General features: G+C 43.7%; 4 protein-coding genes across 4 annotated transcripts; all 4 read right to left on the reverse strand.

The window, feature by feature from the left end:
• Positions 1-2,181: 2,181 nt before the first annotated feature.
• Positions 2,182-3,682, reverse strand: BYT42DRAFT_581129 (uncharacterized protein). Its single transcript, XM_051569590.1, has one exon. The coding sequence runs from the start codon at positions 3,528-3,530 to the stop codon at positions 2,391-2,393; it is 1,140 nt and encodes a 379-aa protein (XP_051420694.1). The 5' UTR covers positions 3,531-3,682; the 3' UTR covers positions 2,182-2,390.
• Positions 3,683-11,555: 7,873 nt separating this feature from the next.
• Positions 11,556-12,934, reverse strand: BYT42DRAFT_595119 (NADP-dependent oxidoreductase domain-containing protein; the record flags this gene model as incomplete). Its single annotated transcript, XM_051570822.1, has 4 exons — positions 11,556-11,890; positions 11,983-12,204; positions 12,292-12,618; positions 12,841-12,934. The coding sequence occupies 4 exons, from the start codon at positions 12,932-12,934 to the stop codon at positions 11,556-11,558; spliced, it is 978 nt and encodes a 325-aa protein (XP_051420695.1).
• BYT42DRAFT_77777 (uncharacterized protein) lies at positions 12,823-13,479 on the reverse strand. The gene has a single exon (XM_051572828.1). It carries the CDS (start codon positions 13,372-13,374, stop codon positions 13,018-13,020), a length of 357 nt encoding a protein of 118 aa, XP_051420696.1. The 5' UTR covers positions 13,375-13,479; the 3' UTR covers positions 12,823-13,017.
• Positions 13,480-13,584: 105 nt separating this feature from the next.
• On the reverse strand, positions 13,585-14,097 carry BYT42DRAFT_616766 (uncharacterized protein; the record flags this gene model as incomplete). The annotated part of the gene is made up of 1 exon (XM_051572110.1): positions 13,585-14,097. The coding sequence occupies one exon, from the start codon at positions 14,095-14,097 to the stop codon at positions 13,585-13,587; it is 513 nt and encodes a 170-aa protein (XP_051420697.1).
• Between the last annotated feature and the right edge of the window lie 569 nt (positions 14,098-14,666).

A 14,666-nucleotide genomic window follows, 5' to 3' on the forward strand; every position in this document is an offset into this window, starting at 1 on the left:
CCCAGTTGGCCTAGGCTTGTATAACTTTGGCATTCATAAATACCCCCGCCAAGCCGCGGCCATATGCGGACTTCGTTGAGATACCCAGGCTTTAAACCGTGCGTAGGCGGGTTGGACCTCTAGTATCATTCTTGTCGATCCGTGGTAAGGCAACAAAACGTCACCGTTTACCGCACCCTTCAATCGCTGTTGATTCCTTGCACCTTCTAAATGATGCGTACCGCTTCGAGCATTCACTTTCACCACCACGAATGGACCGATTCATCTGTCTGTGAGACGTCATATCCTTCATCCAAACGTAGTCACCAATCTGGAAAGGAGATCTTGCCGTTTGATCATAGTACTTCTTCGCCATTAACTTTGCATTGGACTTTTGTCTTGCTTCTTCTCGTATTCTTCTCAAATCTTTATCGAATGTGGCAGGCGCGCTAGTCAAACGAAACGGCATGACTAAAAATTCGAAGGGTCCGTACTTTGTTAAACCGGTTTTTGGGATTGAATCCTCGGCCATCGGTATTTGCCAAAAACCAGATGCGGCATCCAGAGTGCTGGAATATTGGGCACCGGCAACAGAATCAATTTAATCGTCGATATGCGGTAACGGAAAGATTATCTTTGATGGTCATCTTGTTGAGCTTTCGACAGTCGTCGCAGATTCGTATTTCTCCGTTCTTTTTGGCCACGAAAAGTATCGGCGGGAATGAATTCTATCCTCTTGGCCACGTCTTCTTCGTAGTCACCTGCGACATATCTTTGTATCGGCGTCGACCAAGTCGCAGGAGTCTTCATTTTATATCCAAATAGGAGGAAAGCAGGAATCTGTCCGGTCGCTTCTATCTTCAATGTTCTTAGGGCAAGCAGTATCTTATCCAAGTAACGGTCCCATTGATAAATTACAATAGGATTCAATGAACGTTGGATATGAGGACGAGGAGTTTCCTTGGCTTGTCATCGCGATGGCATCACAGTTGCGGCGAGCTTTTCAAAAGACAAGTACTTAGACATGCGCAGTGACTATGATTCTCAACAAAATATCAGATATTACCTTCCAGTTCGGTAATCGTCACCTGTTCAATATTTTTGAGTGCAGCATTTGTCACTGGAGCAGCTGTATCGACGCTCTTGCTGACAAACATGTTAATCTCGGAGAGGTTTGCTTTTCGCAGTTGCAAGCACGCACTGAGGCTCGTCTTGATTTTGCCATTGCTTTTTACAAAGGCCAACACTTGGTACACTCCAGAATGGAACTCTAAATCAGGCTAGTGTGAAATTGGCATCCAGTTTTTTGTCTTGATTTGCCCGTGATACAACGCTGGCCTGTAGCTTCTTCGTCCTCGACGGTTTCATCGTCGGCAACACCCTTACAGATTCTACATTCACTGTAGTGCTTGCATATGAGCCAGGTTACACGGTCGCCGAATCGTTCGACACTGAGTACGATATTGAATTCCCGTTCGTATTCGGCAACAGCGTCGGATGATATTCACGTCGGTTAAATACACCGTTTTTCATTCACTTGCACAAGAGCGTTTGAAAGCTTCAACCGCAGCAGTAATGTTAGAGACGTTAGTCAAGTTGATGGTGGTCAAAAAGAAAAGAAAAGATACTCATACGCGTCTGGAGAGACACGACATCCTTTGAAGCAAAGCAATATGGTTTTCAAAAATACGACTTCCATTTTTAAAAATACAAAACGGCTTTGATTGACCAGGAACATCCATCTTGATTGTTGTTGGAAGCACTGTTGCAAGATCAGTCGAAAATAAAATTTTGAACGCTGGTTCCCTACTACGAAAAAAAAGAAGATAGATCAGTCGTTCCACCATTGTAACACTTACTATCAATCCAAGCTGAAGCATGCCAAAAGCCGGTACATATCATTGATTTTTGTCAGTGCATCTGCCCAACGGAGAATGATGGAACTTTTTTTTTTTTTTTTTTTTTTTTTTTTTTAGGTTTTGATGGTTCCATGTGTGACAGATGAAAGATGCGTAGTTTTTCCGATCTCGTAACCACACGAAAGGACCGAACAACACTAAGCGGAGTCTCCACCTCCTGGTTCGCGCTCCGTTTGAGATTCTCTGAAAACTACTGATTTTTTCCCTCAATTCCGGTCGGTCACTTGCCATGCAATAGTTTCATTGTTTCCTCATCATGGTAAACCATTAAAAAAGATGATGAAATGGATCAAATGCTATTTTCTTTAGTAAAGATGCTCAGAAGACTAATTCATTATTCTGTATATGAAAGAAATGTATAATGATGTGGGAAAAAAAGGCAAACAAAGAAGACAAAAAAAAATTAAGCAATGCAGAGGATGCAGGTATAGGAGGGAGGAGTCACTAAAAAAGAAGAAAAAAATAAGGAGTGAATAAGGTACCGGCACGAGCTTAATGACGGAAAGGTAAGACCATCGATGTAGACGAAGTCGACGATGATGGATGGTGTTGGGATCCAAGGGAGACAGAGATGGGCGGTAAACGACGATGATCTTGAACTGAAGGAGATTGATGCGGTGGGGAAGAAGCGAGTGAAAGAAGGGATCGTGCGACCTGATGCTCTTGCTGTTGATCTGTAGGTGGTGAGGGAGGGCACAGGCCACATTCGCCATCATTACTGTGAGGATTCGGATTGGCCATAGCCGCATCAATTTTCGATAATAAATTTACGGTATCCGATAATAAAGACGTTAATCGGGTCACTTCACGCTGAAGTTCGTTGCGTTGCGTACGTAGCGCTGCCATGGTATTGGAACAAGCGTGAATCGGGTGTTCATGACTACTATAGATAGGGTGCTGATACGTGTGGATGGGAGGTAAGGTAAGGTTTTCGCGGAAGGAAGGTAGGGAAGGGTAGCTTGGCTTGGTCGATGTCATGGTAGGTGAAGAATGCCGAAAACCGGCGACAAGAGGAGAACACGGTGGATCAGCCAAGACTTCGCTTTGGGTTTCGCTTCCACTGCTGATAACACTGCATGAGTCATCGAAATTGATACGTCTTTCGATAAATGGCGAGGTCCTTGACGGTTTTGATCGTTTTTCATCGAGTTTCGTCTTATCAGAGGAGGAACAACGTTTGCGACGTTTGATTACTGTACGCATCATGGTGGCCGGACGATGGATACGGTGCAGTTTGTAATAAAGACCACAAGCGTTGCAAATGGTTTTTCCCGCCGCATCTCGACGCCACAATGGCGTGGTAGTGGTGTGACAATTGGCACATACAGTTCCATCATCGTGCGTATTCGTCGCAGCGGTACCTTTGATGAGCGAGCAAGAAGCGAGGTTGGATGTTTCCAGTGATTTGTTATCATCCACCAAGTCCGGTGACTCATCGTTGGAGGTGGGATCACGGGGTCGTACTACCTTTAGATTATCGACTTCGTCACAATTATCGCATACCGGGCCTTGGCCGTTTTCATGACCCCACAGTAATGGTCGGAAATTGACATGGCATTTAACGCACCGTGTCCAAGACCGTTTCCGTGATTTCATGGGCTCCTGTGCAATACTGAGGGGAGGATGAGCCATTGATATACTCTAAACAAGCACACAATACAACAGAACAATTCAATCCACTAAGGAAATCAGCCAAAAAAAACAACAAAAAAAGAGAGGGAAAAAAAATAAAGGGGGTGAAAGAAAGGGAAAAAAGGGAAAAGAAAATAAATGGAACATCAATGAGTTCGTCGACATTCTGAAAAAAAATAAAAAAAAAAAAGATAAAGCTGATCTTTTAATTGGTAGCCAATCAAAAGCCGTCATCAGATCAATTTTTCCCACACTCTACGGGCTTTTTTTCTTTCTTTTTCTTTTCCCCCCTTTTAATTGTTTTTCATCATCGATTCTTTTTTGTTTATGAACTTTTTTGTCATCACTGGCTAATCACGGCTCCTCTCTGATTGGGTTATCTTTTTTATCTTTTGGCTGATAATGATGATATCAGCAATCGATTAATTGAGGCTGTCAGTTTTTTGACAAAGTTAGCTTGAATACGTTTCCAGTGTCGTTGCTTATGGGTGAGGGTGTTTTTTTTCCATGGCGATTATCAACTACATCATTCTTAAACCACGCACGCAACATAAGGAAACTCAAAAAAAAAAAAAAACACTAAAAAGACTAATTTTTTTTTCTTGACCCATTTTTTTTTATCTTGCGGTTTTCGGGTCGCACAAACCGCGGGTGTCAGCACGAGAACAAGGTTCTAGGTGGTGTCTGTATTTCTAACAAGCCGTACACCCGCTGTGCAATGGATGCCGCCTGCCACCGGAGGTCGCCCTCTTACATTGAGCGACTTTCGTCAGACAAAAAGCCTAACGCATACACGGCATAACCTGGGCGAGAACTCTTGACGGAACTTCGGTATATTAATGACAACCTTATGGCAATACCATGCAACGTGAGTTGTTTCTGAACACGCGCAAAGCAGCACTGATTGACCCCCTCAGTCCCGTCCCGCCCAAGGTTATGATAGATCTAGAAAGCTGTGTGGGTATGTTGGGTATTTAAAAAAATGAGTAGGTAAGCTCTTTGATTGATTCAATTTTCGTCAAGATATTTTACCTTTGTTATTTGAGCTTGCAATAGCCATTGATCGCTTGACATGAGTTGGTTTATATGACTTTGATTTTTGAATTAGTATATGTTCCTTATACATCATAGCAAAGGAAAAGAAATTGGACTTGCCTTTGAACCAAATGGTGTACCGGAAAAAAAAAAAACGATGAATACGGACCGCCAGGTAAGCTTCTTCTTCGATGCGGAAAATAAAATTGCTTCCAGGGACAGTTAAGCGATGGATCGGTGGTGTCAGCTTGAGCAGGTAAAAAATATTGACGTGGCCAGAAGTGACGGTAATTTCGAGTTGGATTCCAGATATCGAGAGTCCCCCGAATGAAAAGAAAGAAAAACAAATAAAGTACATGATGATAAAAAAAAAACAATGGTCGCGTCAGTAAAAACCTCATAAAAAACCCTGTGGGAAAAAAAGAGGAAAAGACTGCGAAAAGAATATGTACATGAAATATAAAATATAAAATACAAAATACAAACTATAAACTAAAAATACAATAATCGGGAAGACATCTCGAATACCATATGATGAGAAGCAATCCAAAGGAGAGGAACAGTAGACTAGTTGCGCGTGTGATCTTGAAGATCACAAAGTTTGGTTCGTTGGATGTGTAGTAGGGATGTTGCTCTTAGGGAAGTGGGAATAGTAGCTGATTAAAGATGTGTTTGGAATGGGATATTCCATTTGCAATACTCAAAACTCCGCACTCGAATTTGTGTATCCAAAGGTCCCGCTTGATGGTGTTCTCTTAACTCTAATCTTTTGTCAATAAGCCTCCATTCGGGTTGAGTTTTCGGTGAGATTTAGTTGATGTACTCATAAATCTTTGCACATTCAATGAAGCTCAGTCTCTTTTCCTTTTTCCCGGGGGGCTTGCCCTCCCTGACCTACCGCCACATAACGATCATGTTCTTCATCCACGACAGAGGAACAACAATATGTATGCAAAGTCAGGAACGGAAATAGTCAGACATCATATAATATTAAATGGAAGAGACAAAAATAGATAACAGAAAAATCATTACTTGGGAAAAACATAGCATAAGGATAAAATCAAAAGGAACATAAGGACAAAAAGCATACATAGAAACACAACATAGGGATAAGGATAATTTGAAGAAAAAACAGACATAAGGATAAAAGTAAAGGAACATGAGGCAAAAAAAGCATACAATAAAACGTACTGAAACAATGAAAAACACAAAATAAAAGGCATAAAGAAACATAAAATACATAAATGAGGATACAAAATAGGACCATAATGCAGTGCGTGATTCAAGGACTTAACGATCCAGCTGTTGGCTGTCAAACACTTCGCGGTAGACAATGTTCTTGGTGCATACTTCTGTAGATCGATCGTTTGCATCCCGAACGATCAAGATTTTTATCGCTGATGGTCTACGTACGCGTGACATAGCAACATATAGCTGCCCATGGGCAAACACCGGAACTGGTAGGAATAGTCCGATAGCATCGAACGTTTGTCCTTGTGCCTTGTTTATTGTCATTGCAAACGCGACGCGGATGGGAAATTGGCGCCGCTTGAAATGAATTCCATTTTCGTCCGATTCGTTGGTCAAAGTGACTCGAGGGATGAACACGCGATTTCCAACATTCACGCCAGTTGCGATTTCTGCTTCGATGACATGGGAATGGAATGAACGGCAAATCAATCGGGTTCCGTTGCAGAGCCCTTTTGTGACATCGATATTGCGTAGCAACATGATAGGACAACCGACTTTGAGGATCAATCGATGGGGTGGTAGGCTCGCCGGACTCATGGAGTTCAGAATTTCCACTTGGTGAAATAATTGCTCTTCTTCAGAGTCCATGCTGTCGGCACTTCGATAGATACGCACTTCACCTGGAAACCTCTCGATAACTTTTTCGTTCAGAAAAGCTGCGTCTGAATTTTTGGTGTCAAGATAGCTCGTTCAATTAAGAATTCGGCTGCCGGAACGTTTCGAATGCTGGCGCCGTATATTGCACTGATGAGGTCGCTCGAATCGGAGGATGGCAATAACATTTCTGTTGGGATTTGGATGCCCCTGTTTCCATGATTCGGTTCCAGTCCGTTGCCAATGCGCAGAAGGTATGTGGCAAAGTTCTCTAGAATCTCTGCATCCTCGTTATTGACCAAGCGTGCCTGTTGAACGCGCATGTTGGTGTTTAAGCGTAGGATTTCGACCGAAGACCAAAAAGAAGCTTTGTTCAAGCACTGCTCGACAGTTTGTGGACGCGTTGCCCTCGGAATGACCGGAAGAACCTGACGAAAATCGCCACCAAAAACGACAGTCTTTCCTCCGAGTGGAACATGCTGCAGAGCGGGATCTCTGGTTGCCATCAAGTCTTGCAATGTACGGCTAACGGCTTCGAAAACGTATCGGCTCATCATTGTAGCTTCGTCCGGATGTAGCACCAAAAGTAAATGAAGATGCGGTAAGCCTCGCTTCTGAAACTCCACTGTGTGTACATGGGTAACGACTCTTCCCAAAACATGCTTCTTCGTTAGATCTTCCATCAGAGCTTTACGCTTCATATTGAAGACTCGCGCACAAAGATCGGGCCGATCAACAGGGGTTTGGAGAGGAGCCAGCTCGTCCTGTATTTCCTTCCACTGAGGATTGCAAGTGAAAGTGATGAAAAGATCGGGCTGTCCGCATCGGCGTACAATATTCATGGAGTCATGATAGAGTTGCCGCATGTGTCTGGGACTTCCTATGAAGGTGGACAGCAAGATCACTCGTTGCCCGACGCTCTGAAAGTCGTTGTCACCCAGCTCTACTGCATCTACGACACCTCGGTACAGATTCGTTCGCAGGTTCGTCTGATTGAGCCGTAAATACGTCAGCCGATTCTGCTCCATTTTGGCGTACATATCAACTATGTACGGCTGGAACAGGCGTCCGAACAAATGCAGATCGTGACCGTTACTTCGCACCATCAAACGGTAGCTGTACCATTGCATAACCGTGATACTGCGACCGCCAGGGGAGCGTGCGTGGATATTCCAACCGAGGTCACCATGTGGAAACATCAAGACGTACTGGAGAGCATCATAGTGCTGATTCATCTCGCTGATACGTTGAAGTCCATGGCTTCTCGACTGGATGACAATGTCGCGGCTACTATCAGGCGTAATGGTGCTATCGACCAAAATTACTCCAATTTCACTTGCGGTGGGTGCGTTGTATCGGCGGGCATCGGGAGTGTTTTCCGCGCATATCAGCAATCGCACGTCTACAGCTCCATCCGACTCACGTAAAACATGGGCCATCGACAGCAACAGTGGAACAAACGGGTTAATTTCCATCAGCAGATCTTGGAGAATTAGCAGTGTTGCATTTTGTAAATAGGGCGTCACAGCGTTTCGGTGTGCCAACTGGGTGTCAGAGTCGTAAATATACAGTTGAGCAAATGCAGGAGTATGGTTGTCCGTTGGCGGAAGCAGGCCACCGATCCGATGATAGATGCCTCCTTGGATGCGATAGCAGTAAGCTCCACTGCGATTGTTGGCCACTGACTCGTCAATTTGAGCACCTAGGGAAGTGAAACTGAGATTCGTGTTGTGGCTGCGGATGTGTTCATGGAAATCTCTTCCTTCTTCAGTGTTGCTGCGAAGGAGACGCGCGATTGTTGGAGGTGTAGGCTCCAAAGGCGGAAGCATAATGGAACCTTGAGCACAGCAGACCTGGAACTGTGGATTAGCGATGGATCCAGACATACGTTCTTTGAGCCACATGTGTGCCTGGCAGAAATTGCACTCGCCATCCATGCGTCCCAAGGTATGTCTCTCTGGAAGTTCCCACTCGTCATTTCGGCCACTGTTGAGCGTTCCTGATTGTTCACTTGACAGCGTATAAGCATGATGGTCGAAATCTGCTTGGGCAACGGGCGCAGGTAAAGTACGAATACGTTCCGTAGTGTCATTTTCTCCAGCTACCCTCATAGCCAGTCTTGCTGGATTCAACGGGCAAGCGAAATGGTTGGAACGCTGGTGACCCAGTTGTGGGCAAGCTCCGCAACGGACTTCGCTTGGTCCTTGGGTTGTAGTAATTCTACTTTGTTGGGCACGTCGGGGGTTGTTGGGGCAGTTGCGGTTGGTGGAGTGAGCATGTCCTGGCAAACTGCAAGAAACACAATAAACGTTTGAAGATGACATTGAATTAGTTTTACAGAGGAAGAATAAGAAAGAAGAAAGGAACAGGCCTGGATAATGCAAAGCAACACGATCTCTTGCATCCGTGTATGTATCATGGTCTATCTATTCACAAAAGGAAGCACAAATCATGCGCCATAATTCAACATCCGCTCAGATCTTATCGTAAATCATGTGATTACAACAATTTTATCCAATCAACGTTCATTGAGTTTGAAACTACCCAATCATCAGCGGTCTTTCGTCGGCAAACAAATGTGACGGTGAAATATATCCAAATATGGCAACTCAGAGGCAAACATTTTAATAAGGTTGAGATTCCAACTTTTTTCTTCTTTTGTGATTCTTATGCACCCTCATTTCTTTGCTCTTTCATACCATCTGGTTTGTTTGAATAACACGAGTTTCACAATAATGGAAATAAAAAATCTTTTTTCTTTTTCATATGTCGCCCAGTTTGTACCAGAGTAATTCTCTTTTTACTTTTTATCTTGCACAGGACAACCGATTAATGTTCTGTTCCTGTACTCAAAACGGACAATACATAGTATATGGACCAATTATGACTTTGTTCCGCAGTTGATTGCAGGCTTCTTTCTATTGCTTCATGGCGGGCATCGGCCAATGAATTGGAAGCATTCTATGTATAAATCGACAACTGGTATTTTTTTTTTTTTTCAATTTGTGATCAATTATCTGTTGTGCCGTCAAGTGGCAATAACGGTCGAGCTTGAAAAGTTTCTGTATTGTAACACGAAACATTTTATCAACTGCAGTTTCGCTTCATCAAAGGATCTGACGCTCAGAGCATTCTATCATCGCCTTCACGGTAAGTCTTTGATAAATTTGTATCCCCACAACATTTAGCCCAATCGGTAGCATAAGCTGAGAGTTTGTCCTGTCCGATTGAATGTTTTTGAACCATACCCATTCGATGTGGATGTCAATCCGGGTTCCTGAATACTTTCACTTTACGATTATGATTATACCTGTCAAGGCAATGCTTCGCCATCGATTAAAGCCGAAAGAAATCAATACATTCCTTGATCCCTACCTTATTAAATGGGCAGAGGGGTAGATGTGGATGCTGTATCATCGAAACTTTGAACAAAACCGAAAACACATTTTCCCACGAGAAAATTGTTTTTTAGAAGAGTAACCCGTGCAGCCTCGGAAATTTCCTCATGGCACTACTATGGCTTGAAGTTGATGGTAAGAATGTCCGCAATTGCACCAGCTAGGCAAAGCTTGCACAGTTTCGTTGCATCATAAATTGGAACCCTATGTAAGAATTACAATTGAGGATACCACATACTACCCGATTGTGCACTGTTTTCCGCAAATTTGTGAGATTCTATGAAAAAGTTGAAGAAATCGCCAATCGTGTGTCAAGAAGCCTATTTGAGATTTTCAAGCCGACGAGTTGATCCTCGGCCGATGCCCTTTTTCTGCAACGAATAGAAACAAAAAGAGCCTTGATAAAATGCTTCTCGAGCTATAACGATTATTGACCGAGATTTAGCTTACTGAATCATATCATTTTCTGGTGCATCTTTAACTAGCAAGCAGCCTTCAAGCTCTAACAGCGAACCTTTAGCCTCTTGTGTTTTTCAGCCGTTTGGGTGCTAAGTTTTCCCCTTTGGATCTGTTCATTTGCACCAAAGCGGTTGAACGAACAAGACAAGAACGCTCGTGTTGATCCAAGTCACTGGTTTGATTGATTGATTGACGATATCTCCTTGACTTTTAATGTAATAATGAGAACGATATACCCTATACTCGAGCTGCTTTACTTTTTAAATGCGAAATGCAGACGCTGAAGACACACGTTAATATCACTGAATGGTGCCAAAAAGAAGAGAGGCATGCAACACAGACAGTGTGTACGAACAGGGAGAGAAAGGGGTATAAAGGCAGCGAGGCAAACCTCTATTTTACGCCACAAAAAACCTTCATGCGCAGAACCTCTGCCAACGACTGATCGGGCTGGTGTGACTAGTGCCTGCCGGCCATAAAATTAAGAGGCTTCTTCTTCCTGAGGACATAACATCAACTTTTTTATCCCAATGAGCAAAAGGCGGCATTCCTACACAAAATGACAGTCTCTTCTCAATTTATCGCTATGGCGGCCATACTCAATCTTCCCTTTTCATTGTGGTTCTCTCCTATACCCTCCACGAATTGCCGATATTGCTAATATAAAAACGATGACCTCATAGCTGTCGTTCATATTAACTACACAGATACATTGTCCTTGGAAACTATATGATAATCCTTGGGTAGATTTCCTGAATGGAAACCCGAATACGTGACGCTTTTCAGCCAAGAGATGATGCAATTTTGTATGTAGGATCTCGACGGTATATGCACTGTTGAACTTCACAGCAGTTGTGCATTGTGACATGAAATAAGTAGCACGAACGTCAGCGGCGAAGAAAAATTGACAAGATACGACGTTGTGTGCATTCGGAATAAGAAGCATAATGACCAATTTAAAGTGCTAGTTTGATGCAGGATCTGCATGGCATTCTGCTGATTCATATTACTGTATGAACTGAAAAGAGCCGGCAGGGAAAGTTCATGCTAGGCTCATGCATGCAGTTTCCTGAATATCAGTGGCAAATTTTCAAGACGTTGCTCTACCGTTTTTGGCACCGCTTGATTATTTCCCAAGTCTTTTCGCCATTTCACTCAGTGAATCCCTCTGACAAAGATTTTCAATGGATAGAACACAGTATTTATTTGTCATTCTCCATTCCTCATTTCCTTTATTATTCAAGATTGTTCAAAATTGTTTTGAGTCTCCATAAAAACAGAAAAGCATTTAGCCATGCTGCCATTCCTTGTTGTTTTCACCTTCAAAGGACCATTTATCCAATTCGGCGACTTCGTCCTCGCTGATCAAAAAGTCCAAGGCGGTGTAGTTCTGCTCCACGTGGCTGGCGGTGCGGGCACCAGCAATAGGAATGGCGCCTTTGGCCATCACCCAGTTCAGAGCAATAGCACTTTGTGGCTTTTTGTACTTGTCCGCCAGCTTTTTCAGAGCAGTCAACAAGTTGGACAAACGTTCCTTATCGAAGCTTTCGAATCGTCTCTTTCGGCCTTCAGGGAAAGGGCCGTCCACAGGGTATTTGCCGGTAAGCATACCCATGTACAAAGCTAACGGTGATCGTGGGAAAAAAAAGAAAAGATATCACTCAGCCATCCATTGACGTGTATCCCTGTGTATAGTGTTTTGAAGTTAAACTTACGAGAATAAGCCAAAATGGCGACGCCGCGTTCTTGACATAGTTTGATAAGGCCCGAGGTTTCTGGAATGCGACGCATCAAACTGTAGCAGATTTGATTGGAAGCCAGCTGAACGCCGCGCTTTTTAAGGGCCGTATGCATGCGTTCGATTTCTTCCGTACCATAATTGCTCACACCGACTGTTTTCACCAGTCCAGCCTCATAAGCATCCGCCAATGCATCCGCTGCACAATTGATGAACGAGGGTGTGGTGAGTGAGTGACGACAGGGGTCTCGCAAGGTCCGTTTTCTCAAAGTTCTGATTTACTTACCAACCACTTCGATAGAGGCAGGATGAATAGGCGCGTGAATTTGGTACAAGTCAGTGTGACGCATGCCCAGACGATCCAACGAGTCCTTCAAAGCTGACATCAAGACGCGAGGGAAGTCCACTCGTTCTTTGTGTGGGAAATACTTCGTAGCGACGACTTGTTGTTCTCGGTCAGTCTCTGAATAACGTTCACGGAAACGTTTGATTTCTCGCTCCGATTCGCCATCGCCGTAAACTTCAGCGGTATCGTAGAAAGGGATGCCAAGCTCAAACGCCTTATCAAAAGCTTGCTTGGCGTCTTCTTCTTGTTCGGGCTTCCAATCCCACACTGCATGCATAATCAAGGGAAGCACAATTAGATAAATGCGCAGCCTGCAAGTGTCACAGAGTGACTAAATAACGTCCCACTTACCTCGCGTATCGCCCCATTGCCAACAACCGATAGCTGTAAAACAGAAAAAAAATGTCAATCTATCCATCATATTTCGTTGCTTGGCATTTTTTTTTCCTCTCCCGTTATTTTTATGGCTTCCTTAAAAGCAGCACATACCAATCGGAGGTACTTTAATGGTGTTGGCCAAGATAATTTTGGTGTCTTTAGTAGGAACGACACCTTTGTCAAGCTTGACTTGGTATTCCGTCATGGTGCAGTTCAAAAAGAAAAAAGTGAAGAAGTGTGAAAAAAAAAAGACAAGAAATCACCCGAAAATAAAAACGTCGTGATACTTTAATGATGGTGTGTGCTGAAAGTCATGGTTACAGTTTGGTGTCGCATTCTGAAACTCCGAAAACCCCGCTGGGCTTCGTTTTGTCGCCTTGGTTGTTGAACACGCCATCCTGAGCGTTTGGAATGACAGCATGATATCATTATTGTAATACATGAACTATGGGAGGCTACTTTATTGGGATGACAGGGAACAACAAAAAATGGTTTCATGGGGATACATGGGCAGATACTGGAAGGGAGAACGAAAGCTTGTAGAGACGAGGCTGCTGCGGACGGGATCATCTGGAAATAGATCATCGTTCGTTTTCGTTTGGTTCTATATTTAAGCTTGTGACCCCCCCAGTGCATTGACACCATCTCAGGGTTGAAAAAGGATGAGATACAGTCTTGCGTAAGCTTGGTATATTGTAGCTATCGATGGGAAGAATGCGGCAGGTTGTAATAGCGAGGAGATCGGGTGATTGTTGACAATGTGTATGAACAAATGCCGTATCAAGAAAACAAATAAAAAAAAGAAGATCGAAACAGGAGCTCGATTGACGGAGGGTAATTTTATGAATTACATGCTCATTGTCCTTGATCTTTCCAGTTCTCTCTCCTGACTTCATTTAAATGGGTGATGACAGTAATGATATTGGCAAACGACACCGTCTTCTCGTTGGCATCTCGCCATTTCACGGTGGCTGCCGCGTCATCGGTTGGTAGTGGTGCGATAAGGCTATTTACAGAGGTGTTGTGATATAACGTGTTTGTATGTTGTTTCACCGCGGTGCGAGGCGATCTTTTTGTTGGATGGGTTTCTTCACCTAGCCAGTGCCTGTGTGCTCCTGATGAGCTGTACTTTTTCCCTTTAGGTTTCTTTGAAGTCTGTGTATCCGCTGAATGTAGTTGTGGACGGTACGAGGTAGGAGGGCGGCTTTTGTTTTTCAGTTTGTAAACATCCGCGCGTGAGTGATGGTCGGTTAAATACACCGACAGCAGTTGATAGATGGCCTTATCGATATCCGCATCTTTGGGTGAGATCGTGGTTGGATGATGAGGATAGTGATGATACGCTGAAGAGTGTAAATGAGTCGGCATGTTTAAAAAAGCAAAAAAAGCAAAAGAGAAGGAGGCAAAATCGAATGCAGCAACAACAAAAAAAAAAAGTTTTGGGCCATGAATTTATTTATTAGCGACCAAAAAAAAAAAAAAAAAAAAAAAAAGAGAGGAACCAATCTGACAATTAAGGGGATGTTTCCCCGGATTGGGGGGAGGGGAAGAGAAAGGTATACAAAGGAAAAACCGCGGAAGAGGGGCTTTTCGGGGGGAGAGGAAAAAAAATTGCATTACCAAAGAAGCTGACTGAGCAATGGGCTTGGTCACCGCTTTGTGTGCTGAGCGCCGGAAAGGAAAAGGAAAAAAATGGTCCGGCTTATTTTCCGTAATCGGAACGCCGGCAGTTATTGCGTGCGACATCAAGCCATTTGCTGCTGAGTTGGTTGGAGCACAAAAAAAAAGGTATAACCGTTAAATGGGCCCTTATTTTATTATTTGGACGGCGGAGCCTGCGATGGTTCGGGATCATTCAATGACGGTCTCGGTACTTGCGCAGCATGATCAATAGCGACCAAGGTAATGGGATTGGTTGTGGGTGGCAGTGGATAAGG

This window comes from Radiomyces spectabilis (assembly GCF_025331425.1).
Source record: "Radiomyces spectabilis strain NRRL 2753 chromosome Unknown BYT42scaffold_11, whole genome shotgun sequence".
Lineage (NCBI taxonomy): Eukaryota > Fungi > Mucoromycota > Mucoromycetes > Mucorales > Radiomycetaceae > Radiomyces > Radiomyces spectabilis.